The sequence below is a fragment of the Erpetoichthys calabaricus genome, chromosome 12 (assembly GCF_900747795.2).
Source record: "Erpetoichthys calabaricus chromosome 12, fErpCal1.3, whole genome shotgun sequence".
NCBI classification, from domain to species: Eukaryota; Metazoa; Chordata; class Cladistia; order Polypteriformes; family Polypteridae; genus Erpetoichthys; species Erpetoichthys calabaricus.
In genome coordinates, this window is record NC_041405.2 from 28,273,921 (window position 1) to 28,290,307 (window position 16,387).

General features: G+C 38.6%; 1 protein-coding gene across 1 annotated transcript in view; it reads right to left on the bottom strand.

Moving 5' to 3' along the window:
- gga1 (golgi-associated, gamma adaptin ear containing, ARF binding protein 1) overlaps window positions 1–16,387 on the bottom strand; it is a 73,089-nt gene that overhangs the window by 49,033 nt on the left and 7,669 nt on the right. Inside the window, exons 2-7 of the mRNA XM_028815277.2 lie at window positions 15,024–15,108; window positions 14,205–14,280; window positions 13,977–14,075; window positions 9,812–9,935; window positions 8,947–9,047; window positions 8,466–8,546 (exon numbers count right to left, since the gene is read on the bottom strand). Of these exons, the coding sequence (XP_028671110.2) occupies window positions 8,466–8,546; window positions 8,947–9,047; window positions 9,812–9,935; window positions 13,977–14,075; window positions 14,205–14,280; window positions 15,024–15,108 (566 nt within the window). The remainder of the gene's footprint in view (window positions 1–8,465; window positions 8,547–8,946; window positions 9,048–9,811; window positions 9,936–13,976; window positions 14,076–14,204; window positions 14,281–15,023; window positions 15,109–16,387) is intronic.

The window sequence follows — 16,387 nt, forward strand, 5'->3', positions numbered from 1 at the left end:
GAGGTCATAAATACATAATGGTCCTGGTAGATTACCTCATACTCCAAATTTCTGGCACATTAGCAAGGCCCATATGAGGTTATGGAGAGGAAGGGTCTGGTCAATTATTTCGTTATCCAACCTAATTGTCGACCTAAAGAGCAGATTTATCATATCAATTTGCTGAAACCGTGGAAAGAAAGGGATGCCAATCCTTTCTCCGGACGTTCCTGCTCCCTCTTTGCTCATAAACTGAACCTTAACTTCGGTGATAATTTGACTTGCCTACAGCGACAGGAGCACGAAGCAGCTATCCTGTCTGTTCCATAGGTAATGAACAAAAAGCCCGGACGAACCTCCCTGGTTGCTCATGACATCGTGACAAAACCCGGGTTATAGTCAGAGAACGCCCATATCGGATTCCCGAAGAAAACAAAAAGGCAGAAGTGGAGTTGGAGATCAAACGAATGCTGGATTTAGGTGTGATAGAGGACAGTTATAGTCCCTGGTCCAGTCCCATCGTGTTGGTCAAAAAGCCAGATGGAAGTTGGAGGTTTTGCAATGACTTCCGTCGGCTTAACCAAGTCTCCCATTTCAATGCCTATCCAATGCCAAAAGTGGATGACCTCCTTGAGCGGCTAGGAAATGCCAAATTTTTGAATACCCTTGATATGACAAATGGATACTGGCAGGTTCCTTTAACGATCTCCGCAAAGGAAAAGACGGCGTTCAGCACCCCTAGTGGACATTCGGATTACATGGGGCTCCCACTACCTTCCAATGTCTGGTGGACAAAGTGCTCTGACCCCATAATTCATATAGCGCTGCCTACTTGGATGATGTTGTCATCTATTCCAGCACCTGGGAGGAACACCTACAACAAGTTAAGGCTGTATTAAGGATGCTAGCGAATGCCGGTCTTCATATTAATCCAAAGAAATGTTATTTTGGGGCTGGTGGAAGCCAAATATTTAGGTTACCTAGTGGGCCAGGGTATAGTCAAACCACAATGTTCCAAAATAGATGCCATAGTGAATTGGCCCCGTCCGATAACCAAGAGGCAGGTACAGGCATTTCTCGGCTTAGCGGGCTACTATCACCGGTTTGTACCCCGGTTTTCTGAGAGAGCCACGCCCTTGACAAATCTTACAAGGAAGGGAAAACCTAATCACGTGTTATGGGATAATGTTACAGACGCTGCATTTTGTAACCTTAAGCAGGCCCTTATGTCAGCTCCTATTTTGAAAGCACCTGATTTTTCTTTGCCTTCCATTTTCCAGACGGATGCTTCGGACACAAGTCTTGGTGCTGTGCTGAGCCAGAGCATCGATGGAGTAGAACACCCCGTAATGTACCTGAGCCGGAAACTGTTGGACCGCGAGACCAGGTATGTGGCAGTGGAGCGGGAAGCTTTAGCGATTAAATGGGCGATTACTCAGCTGAGGTACTATCTCTTGGGATGCGAGTTCACCCTGGTGACTGACCATGCACCGTTACAGTGGATGGCATTACACAGGGATTCGAATCCGCAAGTAATGAGGTGATTTTTAGACCTACATCCTTACAAGATTTCAGTTATTTATCGTAGTGGTTTACTGACCTTTCCCAAAGCCACAACCTCATGGCCAGGTACGCCCGACCCGATGGGTCTGGGCTGGGGGGGGGGGGGGGTTTGGGGGAGGTAATGTCACACATGTGCGACTAGAAGTGAGCGGAGTGGACCAAGTGGAGGTAATTACCCGCAAGGTGAGGGGGTGGTGGGGTGCACTAAACCTACCTCTGTTATCTCTTTAAATATTTTTTAATAGGGTTCCATAAAAAGCCAAATTTCCCCGACAACAAATAAAGTTCTATTGGATTTATTCATATGAAGTTTAACTAATTGCAATTGTAACTTTAAAATATAACACAAAATAACAAGACATTTTTTAACACTAACAACAGTTTCTTAAAAGTCCACTATGTAGAGTACACTCATTCTGAAAAGAAATATGGCATCGGCAAACAATTACAGCAGAATTCACCAAAGGCATTATCACTGGTACACCATTATAAAACATGTATTCCAAGGTTCACCATAAGAAATCAGGAGGAGAAAGGATTTTGTGAGTTCTGAAAAGTTTTAATTTTAAAAAGCAATATGAAAATGTAATAGGATCATCCTCAATTGTGGGTCAAACAACACCAAAATAATACACACTTAGGCTTAATATAAAAGCTGAAACCAAAGAGACCTTCTTAATATTGGTAGGTAGATCATTAAGATTTGGGGACCCAATAGATAAAATGGAGTGGTGGTAATTTAAACAGCAAAAAATGTTACTAAACTTGTAGGTAGAAGACAGTGTAATGATTTAATAACTGGGGTTGCACAAGCATTCCACTTAGTTCTTGTTACAACCCTACTTAGAATTAACTATAGTAAGCAAACAATCTGAAAAGCCTGAAAGTAAAGCATTACAGTTATCAATTTGGAAAAAAATGTCACTTACAACATGTAAGTATATGTACAACAGGGGAAAAAGTAAGATTGAAATTTCATATAGAAATTATATTGTTCTAAGATAGGATTAGCACAATGGTGGCACTGCTATCCATATTACTAACCGAGAATGCTAAACCGGATGGACGCGGGGACATCCGGCCATGGGCCGTAGCCGCAAAAAGACGTACTGCGCAGGCGCCCCAAGAAATGAGGCGCTGCGAGAGGCGGCCATGACCACAGAAAAAAGGAGTGAGCACAGAAAAAAGGAGTCAAACGCAGGCGACGCACAGCGCCGCACGAAACCCATTGCACACGAAACTAGCACACAAAAAAAAAGAAGCCGCTCGCGCCCCCTACAGGCACCGGACGGGACACACACAAAGAGGACGATTCAACAAGCCCCTGGCACACAAAAAAAAAGAAGACGCTCGCGCCCCACCAATCCTCCACCCCCTCCCGCTCAGATGCCGAAAAAGCACACAGCGCCGCACGAATCCCATTGCACACGAAACGGGACCCACACAAACAGGAGGATTTAACAAGCTCCTAACGCACCAAAAAAAAGAAGCCGTGACCGCCACGCCAGGCCCATTAGAGACGAGACATGGCACACGAAACGTTCACAACAACGACGAATCAGACCCACAAACACACTAACATCAATAAGAAGTGACACCCAAAGCCCCATTTCTAAAGGAACCGTCCATATTAAACATACGTCATCTCAACACCTTCACACTAGGCAGCATAGGTGGATCTCCTTACAATAAAGCACTATTAACCGTTCAACTGCAGAAAAGGCTCCATATTAACAGTGAGTGCGATCCTCCTTATTACTTATCCATATTTCGCATGCTGAGGAACAAAGAAGTCATGAATACACGGTCACGGGTACAAAACGATTCAGCTCGGATAACGGGACCAAACACACGAACCCGCATGAAACAACAAAATACACGGCGGCGCATCTGCATTACATCCTGCAATAGTTCATTTGATTTTGCATCTACCGGAGTAAATATCAGGTCACCAAAAGGCAATGACCCATACTGCTTTCGCGTATGTGGACAAATATTACATCGCATTGGAACAGTGCACCCTGAAACAAATCAAGAACGCAAATATGCACAAATCACGTCGGCACCTACAAAGCGCTTCTGAAACCGCGGAAGAAAAAATGTCTCAGCTCCAAAAACACATGTCACTCCTTATTCCAAATACCGGTCCCAATCACAGAAACATCGGTATCCACTATGACAATGCACAGTAACAATGCACGTGACATCCGTCTTGCCACACTATTAATTATAGATGAATGCACAATGGCATCCAGTCACTTACTCAACACCATTGATAAACTTCTACAAACATTGATGAATAATAATATTCCCTTTGCGGGAAAGGTACTTTTATTAGGAGGAGATTTTAGACAGTGCTTAACTATTACTCCACTTACAATGCGCTCAGCTATTGTTCAGTCCACCTTAAAGTACGCGGACAATTGGCATTGCGTTGATGAATAATAATATTCCCTTTGGAGTAAAGGTACTTTTATTAGGAGTAGATTTTAGACAGTGCTTACCTATTGCTCCACATGCCATGCGCTCAGCTATTATTCAGTCCACCTTAAAATACGCGACGACGTCATATAAACAACACGAGACCGAACTACAATACATATACAGGCGCGAGACCTGATTGGTGATAATACGAAGAAACGAACAGTCCGCATATTAACAGTGAGTTCGATCCTACTTATTACTTATCCATATTCCTAACGATAAAGATCAAACAAGTCATCAATTCACGATCACGGATACAAAACTAGACGGCTCGAGTAACGGGACCACAAACACGAACCCGCATCAAACAAAAAAATTCACCTCGGCGCGCATCTAAAACCGCGGAACAAAAAATGTTACGCGAACAATTGCCTTTGCTTTCTAAAGATACACTTGGTACAAAACATGCGATTTCCAGATCACGAATATAACAATTGGTTATTACAACTAGAACATTGTACACTCACCAATACAGATGGACTTCACCCAGATATTATTACAATTCCTCAACCCTTCATCTGCGACGACTTACTTACAGAGATATTTGGAACAGCGGTCTCATTAGACCAAATGCCCCTTTTAACACAACGCACTATATTATGTCCAAAAAATATCAATGTTGATCACATTAATAACCAGGTCATTTCATTACTTCCTGGAGAGGCACGGCTCTTTCTAAGCTCTGACAAAGTTGACTCTGATGACAACAATGAACATCTGAATTTCCCCTTAGAATATTTGAACACTATTAACCCAGCCGGATTACCACAACACAATCTTAGCCTTAAAAACGGAACAATAATCATGCTGTTAAGAAACCTTAACACTAAACAGGGTTTATGCAATGGCACACGTTTAGTCGTCAACACCATGACACACAATGTTATTCAAGCAACAGTTCTTACAGGATCACATGCTAACAATACTGTTCTCATTCCTAGAATTGACCTTACGAGTTCTGACCTAGAATTACCTTTTACATTGAAACGCCGACAGTTCCCCATTAAACCTGCATTTGCCATGACCATCAACAAATCACAAGGACAAACCATGGACAAGGTTGGCATCTACCTCTCTGAGCCCGTTTTTGGACATGGACAACTTTATGTTGCCTTCTCACGTGTTCGACGTTCATCTGACGTTAAAGTTAAAGTTAGAAATGCTCCATGCCAAGGATGACTCATTCAAGGACAAGACACCATCTTTACTACTAATGTTGTGTACAAAGAAATATTCCAATAAACCATTACTCTGTGCCAAACACTGTATTTTTTGCTTTCTATATGCATCATCCACACCTGCACACTATTCTATATCTAATTCATACATCTCACTCTTTGTCATGCCCCAACGCCAGGGGTTGGCGAGTGAAGCGAGCAGGGGGCGGAGCCCCCTAGTTTCACAATAATGAGACTAAGCTTTATGTCCTGTGTGTTCCCTGCTTGGAGTTTTTATGCCCCAACCTCAGCCCACCCCCCATGTCCACAGGAAAGTTCCTACCACAGTCAAAATTGAATGCAGATGAGGTTGACTAGTGTTGCTAAAGAGGCACTAGTGTGTTTGCATGTGAGAGTATGTGTGCCTGATGCTTGCTGGGACAGACTCCACTTGCCCCACAACTCTCTTCTCCAGTGCAGGTTTAAAAAAATGGTTAGATAATTAGAATTTTCTCTAAAACTTTATAATGAAAATGCATATTTGTTTTTGCTCCATGTTTCCTAAGAGTTTTCAGATTTAAATTAAGTACAAGGCATACTGTAGAGGTAAGATGTATTAATTATGCACTACAAGTAAGTTATTCAATAATTTATTTGTTGTAAATGCAACTAAAAGGTTTCTAATATTTCCCTCAGTTAATCCACTGTAGTATTCAGAACGTGACCGAATATAAAGAGCTGTCGTATACTGCTAAACAGTTTCAGTCTGCGCACACCAGTAAACAGGCAACATTGTTCAAAGATGCATCTTCAGACAAAAAAGAAAAAAAAGACCATTACCAATACCACTACGTGAATTTCCAGCAAGTATTCAAGCCACACCTCAAAGGATGTATATAGCAGCTCAGTAGAGGCCGCTCTGCAAGATATTTCTGTAAAAACTGTCCAATTATTTTATATCCACTTATCCAGGGTCAGAGGGAGCCAGTATCTCTGTTACATGCTTCTGTAAAACAAATCAAAGTACTCGGAGAACCGGACACTATGACTAATGAATAGTGTGGCAGCTTCACTAAAGTCTTTAAACCTAGAGTTAACATAACAGTGGTCTTCAGGTATTTGCTGTCCCATTTTCAAAGTCTTTTTAAAGTTATGTGTGTCAGCTCAATATAAGCCACATGGCTGCCCTGCCCACCACCACTACGTTTTTTGTTTCTTATTATTTTTTTTTAAATAGCATTAACAAAAAGTGTTATGGCCAAAGAAAGTTTTACCTTACTGGTACTGGAGGAAAAATATGACCGTTGGAGTGCAAGGAGTAATCTATTCATTACTTCCCTGTGCTTCTCAAACAACAAGTGCTAAAAGAATGCTTTAACTTTCAACTGCTACTGGAGTCTGCTGTGCAAACATTGTTTTGTCAGTTTAAAAAGGCAGAATTACCACTTTTGAGAATATGGGAAAAGGCTATTTTTCCCCACATTATCTTTTTCTCTGTTAGTAGTTTTTTTTTAATACTCATAGAATAAACACACATATCTCTAACTAATGCTAACAAAGATTGCAGGTACACCTCCAGACCTAGGAGTCTGTACACATCCATTCAAACCACATAGGCTACATGTTATGTTTACCTACAGTACAAATACACTTTTGTGATCCACTCAGAAAAGAATAAAAAGCAGCCATCAAGTTATCTTCAGTAGACACCTACAATGCCAACCAAATTTTTATTGTTCTCATGGTTAAGACAGTGCTAGGTGAATACAATAGTTTTAAGATAATTTTCTCTGAACATAAGGGAAAAATATGTTTTCCCCAAAGGTAAAAATCCATCAATATAAAAAGTTCAAACTTAATGATCTTAATAACACAATAGCAAATAAATGTAGTCACCCCTTTCTGGTCTGGGATGATCCACAAGTTGTGTTCCTGATTTATACAGAGAAATACCAATAAAACCAAACAAGTTTTCTTTTTCCTTCCAAAATTATCCTCATGAAAATTAACACTTTTGTTATAACATTCTGAAAGCTTTTCTATGAGACTCAAGTAAAACATTTTGTCTCGTTGTGTAACCAGTTTTCTATGTACAATCTGCTGCTGCAGCCCTTTGGACTGGTGAACAGATGGTAGTCACACTGAGCCACAACTGAAGAACAAGGTGGACGTGACATGTATTTGAATCCACACTTTGTCAAACAGCCTTTGCAACCTGTGCAGTGTGGGCAGGGGTACCATCTTGAACTTTAAGTGGTGGATTGGGGGGGGGATCAGGGGGGTCACTGATGTTTTTCCTTTCCACTGTTCCCTGATTGACTAGAAACATCAAAGCAAATCAGCAAAACTCTGACTGGCTACTTGGGCCTTTTGAAGCACATAATCAATAGAGATGTTGCCCTCAACACCATAACAATTATACATTAGATCTTGCCCACTTTGACATTTAATTTTTTTGGTGTTGGACAATCACAGTGCTTCCATTGTATCAAAATGCTATTTTGATCCTGGGTCATAGAGATTTATTCAAGCTTCTACTGGTATGAAATACCGAATGAACATCTCCTGTTCTAAATTCATAAGCTCAATTTTTTGGAGGATTGGATGTGGACATTTATTTCCTTTAAATGTCTCCTTTATTTCAGGAGTTAACATTCTAGAGACTGAATAAGTACAGACCTTGCACATGCTTAAATGATTATAGATTTCTTTAAAATAGACTCAGCTGACCCATGACTAATCCCTATACTGTTTGATACCTAACACACCATTACTATTTGATTCTTCATTACAATACACTCCACAGTGGCCATGTTTTTTTTCTGGCATCAAGGTGAAAACCAGACTAACCATTACTCATCTTTAAGAGAGGTCCTGCTACTCTGCAGCTCATCCCTTGACTTTGGCTTATGAAAGGGGCTGGTCTTGGTACACTTTGCCTAGACCAGAATGAATGTCCAGAGGTGTACTGTTCTCTAGTGTTACATAGTCAATTACAGTACAATATTCAATTTTGTAGCTTCTGGCATTCATATTTATGGTTCTTGATCAAGAAACACACAATAAAAACCACAAGCACCAGAAACTTGCAATTCATGCTTTTTAGCAAAAAAAAGCTCATCTTTGGTGACTTGCAAAATCAAGACCTTAGTACATTACTTTTAGGCTCAGGCTCAAAACATTTTGACCACACCTCAAACATCAGCTGAATGAAAGTCTGTACAATCAAAGTAGAAATAAAGAGGTGAATAATAAATCTGTCAAAACTTTTTTTTCCATTACCTCTTGCACCATCTCCTTGATTAATCTGTTGGCAGCTCGTAAGTCTTCAGGATGAGTACTGTTCAGAAGACGGGACAGCATCTACAGAGACACAATATCAAATGAGCATGTAATTTGATTTAATAACTGTGTAAAACATTTAGAACCAGTGTAACAAGAAATAAGAGAACAGCCACAGTATTTATAAAAATAAATTTTCATTGCAGGGAGATATATATGGAGTCTAAAATTAGACTGAGCAGAGAATTAAGGGGAGCCAAGACTCTATAGTACACATATTGTATTAACTTTCATGGAGTCTAATTGAATGATTGCTCTGGATGTTAGTACGTACGTTTGCTGCCTTATGAGGTATGGAGTCACTGCAAATACCTTAAATTACTACATCATTTTTTCAGCTTAATGTCAGATTTTAGTTTTGCTATGTACTTTGATTTTAAATACGAGGATAGTCAATAAAAAGCTTTACTTAATTCTTCACCTTGGATTTTTCCTCATCTTCAAAAATTGCATTTTTGGGTCTTGGGGGAGGTGGTGGAAGAGGTTTATCATCTGGCAAGATGGGGTCTTGTTTTACAATACCTTAACAGAAAAAAGAAAAATGGAGAACTTTTCAAATAAATATCAGGAACCAACATAAACTGAACCGGGCTGAAACCTTGGAATAAGGATATTTTTCTACTACAAGCAAGAATACTAAAGGAATGCGTTATATCAAATGAAAGCAGTGGATATTTGTGTACTCCCACATTTAGAATATGCAGAAAATGACTGTAGTGGTATCTTAATTTTCTTCTTTATCATGAGCATTTAACTTTTGATTATTTTTTTCTCTGCACTGTTTTACACTGCGTAAAACAACCACTTCTCTTAAGATTTTATATTCACCTATGCAATTATTTGTTCTATAAAACTTTTTCTAAATGAATTTGAATTCTATAATTAACCCAAACCACCATAAATGCTTTTCCTTGTATGTGGTTTCAGTGATTTTTGTCATTCAGTTTTCTACAAAAAAGAGAGGTATTGAACAAAGCAAAACAAAGCCAAATACAGTGGACAACAATTTAAATACATTCAAGTTACATAAAAGGACTACAATGACTAAAACCAATGCTGAATGTGTTTCCATCTGTACAGAAAACAAAGGTAAAACAAAAATTAAATTAAATTTTATCAGTGGGTCCATGAAACCAAAAACAAGGCAGTGGAAATAAAACAGCAGTCTGACTTATCCTGGTTCTGCTTAGCTCTTGCTGTTGATGGAAAATTTGTATTAATGCACTTTTAATATTCTCGACATTCACAAACAATTAAGAATAAGTGCATTAAAGAGTTATACTTACCCTGTTTTTTTAGCATCTGATATGCATCAGCAATTTTGGTTTCATCGGGTAACCCGACTGTCCAACTATACATCAGCTCCAAAATTTTCAACTTCACTTTCTCAGGGGCTCGTGTACCCAGGTACTGAAAAGTAATAAATAATTTTTTTTTGTATATATATATATTATATATATATATATATATATACACACAAGTCTGTAATAAGATATTTGTAAAATTCAACAAACACTATATATACTGTACACACAGTGTATATATATATATATATATATATATATATATATATATTTGCAGTTGGAGATCCACAAAGGGAGAAAAAACGAATCATGTATCATAAAATAGTTTTATTCCTGAGCTTTCAACTCCTATCAGGGGTCTTCATCAGAGGATAATGCTTAGACTTACAAGAATCAAAGGCAATATATAAACGATACACCCCTCCCCCCTTGATCATACTGACTTAGTCACCGCCACCCACCCCCCCCATCCCCCCCCCCAATACTGAATGTGTTGCTATATATTGCCTTTGATTCTTGTAAGTCTAAGCATTATCCTCTGATGAAGACCCCTGATAGGAGTTGAAAGCTCAGGAATAAAACTATTTTATGATACGTGATTCATTTTTTCTCCCTTTGTGGATCTCCAACTGCAAATATGCAAACCGTATCACAGACCTTCTCTTCCATTCATATTATATATATATATATATATATATATATATATATATATATATATACACATACTGTATACAGGTGCTGGTCATAAAATTAGAATATCATGACAAAGCTGATTTATTTCAGTAATTCCATTCAAAAAGTGAAACTTGTATATTAGATTCATTCATTACACACAGACTGTTGTATTTCAAATGTTTATTTCTTTTAATGTTGACGATTATAACTGACAACTAATGAAAGTCCCAAATTCAGTATCTCGGAAAATTAGAATATTGTGAAAAGGTTCAATATTGAAGACACCTGGTGCCACACTCTAATCAGCTAATTAACTCAAAACACCTGCAAAAGCCTTTAAATGGTCTCTCAGTCTAGTTCTGTAGGCTACACAATCATGGGGAAGACTGCTGACTTGACAGTTGTCCAAAAGACAACCATTGACACCTTGCACAAGGAGGGCAAGACACAAAAGGTCATTGCTGAAGAGGCTGGCTGTTCACAGAGCTCTGTGTCCAAGCACATTAATAGAGAGGCGAAGGGAAGGACAAGATGTGGTAGAAAAAAGTGTACAAGCAATAGGGATAACCGCACCCTGGAGAGGATTGTGAAACAAAACCCATTCAAAAATGTGGGGGAGATTCACAAAGAGTGGACTGCAGCTGGAGTCAGTGCTTCAAGAACCACCACGCACAGACGTATGCAAGACATGGATTTCAGCTGTCGCATTCCTTGTGTCAAGCCACTTTTGAACAAGAGACAGAGTCAGAAGCGTCTCGCCTGGGCTAAAGACAAAAAGGACTGGACTGCTGCTTTCTGATGAAAGTAAATTTTGCATTTCCTTTGGAAATCAAGGTCCCAGAGTCTGGAGGAAGAGAGGAGAGGCACAGAACCCACATTGCGTGAGGTCCAGTGTAATGTTTCCACAGTCAGTGATAGTTTGGGGTGCCATGTCATCTGCTGGTGTTGGTTCATTGTGTTTTCTGAGGTCCAAGGTCAACGCAGCAGTCTACCAGGAAGTTTTAGAGCACTTCATGCTTCCTGCTGCTGACAAACTTTATGGAGATGCAGATTTCATTTTCCAACAGGACCTGGCACCTGCACACAGTGCCAAAGCTACCAGTACCTGGTTTACGGACCATGGTATCCCTGTTCTTGATTGGCCAGCAAACTCGCCTGACCTTAACCCCATAGAAAATCTATGGAGTATTGTGAAGAGGAAGATGCAATACGCCAGACCCAACAATTCAGAAGAGCTGAAGGCCACTATCAGAGCAACATTAGCTCTCATAACACCTGAGCAGTGCCACAGACTGATTGAGTCCATGCCACGCCGCATTGCTGCAGTAATCCAGGCCAAAGAAGCCCCAACTAAATATTGAGTGCTGTACATGCTCATACTTTTCACGTTCATACCTTTCAGATGGCCAACATTTCTAAAAATCCTTTTTTTGCATTGGTCTTAATTGATATTCTAATTTTCAGAGATACTGAATTTGGGACTTTCATTAGTTGTCAGTTATAATCATCAACATTAAAAGAAATAAACATTTGAAATACATCAGTCTGTGTGTAATGAATGAATCTAATATACAAGTTACACTTATTGAATGGAATTACTGAAATAAATCAACTTTGTCATGATATTCTAATTTTATGACCAGCACCTGTATATATATATATGTACAGTATGTTATGAAGAAACGAAGCACTGTAGTGCTGTCATTAGCAATTGTCAGAGATGCTAAGTCCTATATTCAAATACTAATATAGGCATTTCCACTGTGCAGTCTGCATGATATAAATGTGTCTGCACAGGGTCTTCTCCCGTTTTTCTAGTTTCCTCTTGAACTTCACGTTATGCTGAGGGTCTGAACTAATCTTGCTTGAAACATTATGGGTGTGGGCGTAAGACTGACTTGGTAATAATAAACTTGTACTTCATACAAGGGTGTTTCCTGCCTTGCATCGTTGTTTCCAGCCCTGGCATCCTATGTGGATTTTAAAAACACACAAATAAATGTCATAAATAATCTACAGGAAGCAAATCTTCTTTCCATTTGCAACAAGACTATTTTCAGGTGTTCTGAACATTAGTGGTATAGTCATTATAAAAGATTTGTAGCAAAAGTCCTAACTTTCAAATATACTAGTACTAGTGGTATAGCTGATGTGAGCTGAATGACTTTCAACTTGCCAAAAGACAAATGCAGCCCCTGCTTAACTCAAACTTGACAGAAGACAAGGCAAAGAAGATCCTATGTTCAATCAATTAATTAATATTATGATACTTTTATCACCTTCTTCAGGCTTTGGGAAAATGTAGGCATTACTTGGCATCTCCTAACAAACAGCTATTTGGCACTTGTGTGAAAGGTAACTAGACGCTACAGAACAAACACTATAAACAGGGCAAACATATCAAACTTCACTTCCCATATTTTGGTGATGTTCAGACACTGTGTCAAAAACAACTGCAATTTCACAGTAATGCATTTAAGCTTCACATGTCATTCAGTATGAGTCAGCAAATCATAAAAAAAAACTTGCAAAAAAAATGAAATATTGTTCATGAAAACAATCTTATTCTTGATAAAAGTTAAAAGATAAAAAGCATATTGTACACCATTTAAAAAAGCCATTTTTGGTTACATATTTGCTTTAATAGATTTGAAATACCAGCATGTCTTGAATGCCAATTTTTAACTGACCCTGCAGGAATTACTATAGTTGAGTCAGCAAATGTATCCTGTGATGGACTACTGCACTGTCCAGGGTTGATATCTGTCTTGTGCACAGTAGGCCAAGATAGTTCATTCATTATTTCCTGTGGAGTTTACTCCCTGAATTGTATCTAAATGCTGACAATTGGTGATGAGCAGTGTGAACACAGATGCAAAAAGACTAATCAAACAATTAAATAATTTAGAAATAAGACTGAACCATTTATTTGTGAAACTGATTGGACTGAAACCCATAGCCACTGCAGTATCTCAGGGCTGAACTAGGGAACCTCTGTTCTAGATGGATTACTTAACCATTGCAATTCAAAATACTATTGATGATTTAGCTGGTGGGTTGTCACCTGGAACCCTGTCTTGGAATAAGTGAGTTCAGAAAATAAATTGCTTTGCAAGACTTTGCATTATTATTTAGGTCACTTTGTCATATGGTAGTTTCTCTTCATTCCCAAACTGTAGTACCTTTTTGACAGCATATAGTAAACAATAAACAGTTACTTTAAACCTTGAAAGCAAACTAATAGCTTTGTAGTTTCAAGATTTTTTTGAAAAAAAGAATAAAAGTTGCAAAATATGATACACAGTTTCAATGAGATTCTATAACTTCACTAGAAAATACAAGACTACTGACAATGTCATTAGATATTCCACATTCTAGAAACAATAGTAAAATACAGTACAACTAAAACCATTACTTAACACCTCTTTATTTTGCAAATCATGTATTACCTGTAAGAAATTTCATATCTTACCTTGGGTGAAACTACTTTTATTAGCTCATTAAGAAATCTAAACTTTCCAACTTCATTATGAAATCTCTTTCCACAGTTTTTCATGCAGGTCTCTAAAACCTGGAAAGTATAATAATTATAATTAAGGATTACTGGTGCAACAATTATAAGCAAGTTAAGAGCAGAACATTGTGCAGCAAGGGGCTTCTGATTTTCTAAAATGTATCTTTAATCAACTGTAAAACTTACTGTCAAAGCTTGCAAAGCTTCCCATTCTTGTGGAGACTGTATCTTGTGAGCAAGGAGTCTAGTTGCAAGCTGAGGACTAATGGAAGAACCAGAAAAAGAAAAATAATTAAGCTTGTAGAGTTTTGCTTCGATCTCAGCTTTTTATCTGTAAGGATAAAGCAAATGTCTGTAGTGCAGAACTATGACAAACTTATATGTATCTACATAAAGTTGGCCTGGAATAATAATAGTAATTAGTTGTTGCCAACAAAATTGCACATATGGTCATGTCAATTATGTGGTACATCAAACTGAATTCATACATTACTTTTAAAAGACGGCGGCATGGTGGCACAATGGCGCAGTGGTAGCGCTGCTGCCTCGCAGTAAGGAGATCTGGGTTCGCTTCCCGGGTCCTCCCTGTGTGGAGTTTGCATGTTCTCCCCATGTCTGCATGGGTTTCCTCCGGGTGCTCCGGTTTCCTCCCACAGTCCAATGACATGCAGGTTAGGTGCATTGGTGATCCTAAATTGTCCCTAATGTGTGCTTGGTGTGTGTATGTCTGCCCTACGGTCGGCTGGCGCCCTGCCCGGATTTGTTCCTGTCTCGTGCCCTGTGTTGGCTGGGATTGGGAGTGACCCTGTGTTATAATACAGTGGGTTGGACACTGACTGACTGACTTTTAAAAGACAACTGGCTGTTTTGTGCAATGATGGTCATTACAGAACAGTGGATTTTTTTTTACCTCAGATTTTTTTTCCACTCAAAATTTCAATCTATATATTTTCTCATAAAGGTTTAATTTTTACAAGTAGGAAGCATTATTATAAACATAATCACCCTTCCAGTTCCTTGTTGAGCTGTTCACAAAATGCACGAATGCTGTCCCAATCCAGCTCTTTATTAAGTGGATTTGTAGCTCGATCTGTCCATTGACCAAATATGTAAGAAAAAAAGAACAAGCTTGTTTATTATATAAAATGTTCTACATATCATAAATATGATGTCCAATGCAGGTATACAAAGAGGAGAGGACTGCATCTGCTGAGGTCAATAAGATACTGACCCTGAACTATTTATCATTAAAAATTAAGGCACAAAAAAAAAAAAGACAGATGCCTTAAACTACTGGTACATAAAATTATTATTAACATTTTTATTCATCCATACAATGCATTTTCTAAACCGGATTTGCCTTTTTCAAAGGTTGAGGTCCAATTCAAATAGCAACAGCATCATTAAATGGCTCACTCTTGCATGTACTCAGAACTCACCCCACATGGGCCAGCTGGTAGTTTAACATGCGTGTCTTTGAGACTAGACAGAAAACATAATCATCCAACAAAAGACATGGAGAAAAGGTATAAACATCACACGGACAAGACTCAACTGCGCTGTAATCCTTGGAGCCATGAGGCTGCACAGTAGCACTAGAAACAGAGCAGCTCTTACAAACATACTATCCATGCAATGGCTTCGCGTGATGAGTCTAAAATAGCTCATGGTGAACGAGAACCCTAGAACTCTAGATGGGACAACAATGAACTGCATAGCACACTCTTTCACAGAGGGCCAGCTTTGAAACACCAACTAACCTAGAATTAACATCTTTAGAATGAAAATCAAAGCCAGTGTACAATGAACAACAAAACAGTAATTTGATAGAACTGAAGTTGGGAATCTGAACCTGTGAGATGGCAAAATTTTAATATTCCACTTATTGAATTAATACAGACAAACACCTTTACTAAAAATGATGATAAAAAATGCTTGTTTAAAAATATGTCCTTTGAAGACTAAAAAGTATTTTTAATACTTATCTTATTACAGCCAGAAATGGTAAAATGTAATTTGTCAGGGTTAAGGGCCACCTCTAATGTAACCAGTTGATAACACTAGGAAAACTGCAGCAGACAAAAATGAGTATGAAATTAAACACATGGCAGGTTTACTGAAGTAATCCTGTACATCTGATCAATTTAACAAACATGACAAAGTCTATCAAGATGTATTTTTTCCTGGTTGCATTTAATAATGTACATGATGTGTACATGTAAATACAGAACATCAGTTTTGTTTTATTTGTTTTTTAAGCATGAGCAACATCTACACTAACACAACTGTTAGAGGTATTCAGGTTAAGTTGTTTTTAAACTTACAAAAATAAGTGCACCATGAACATAGGTATTGCACTGAAGGAAGGT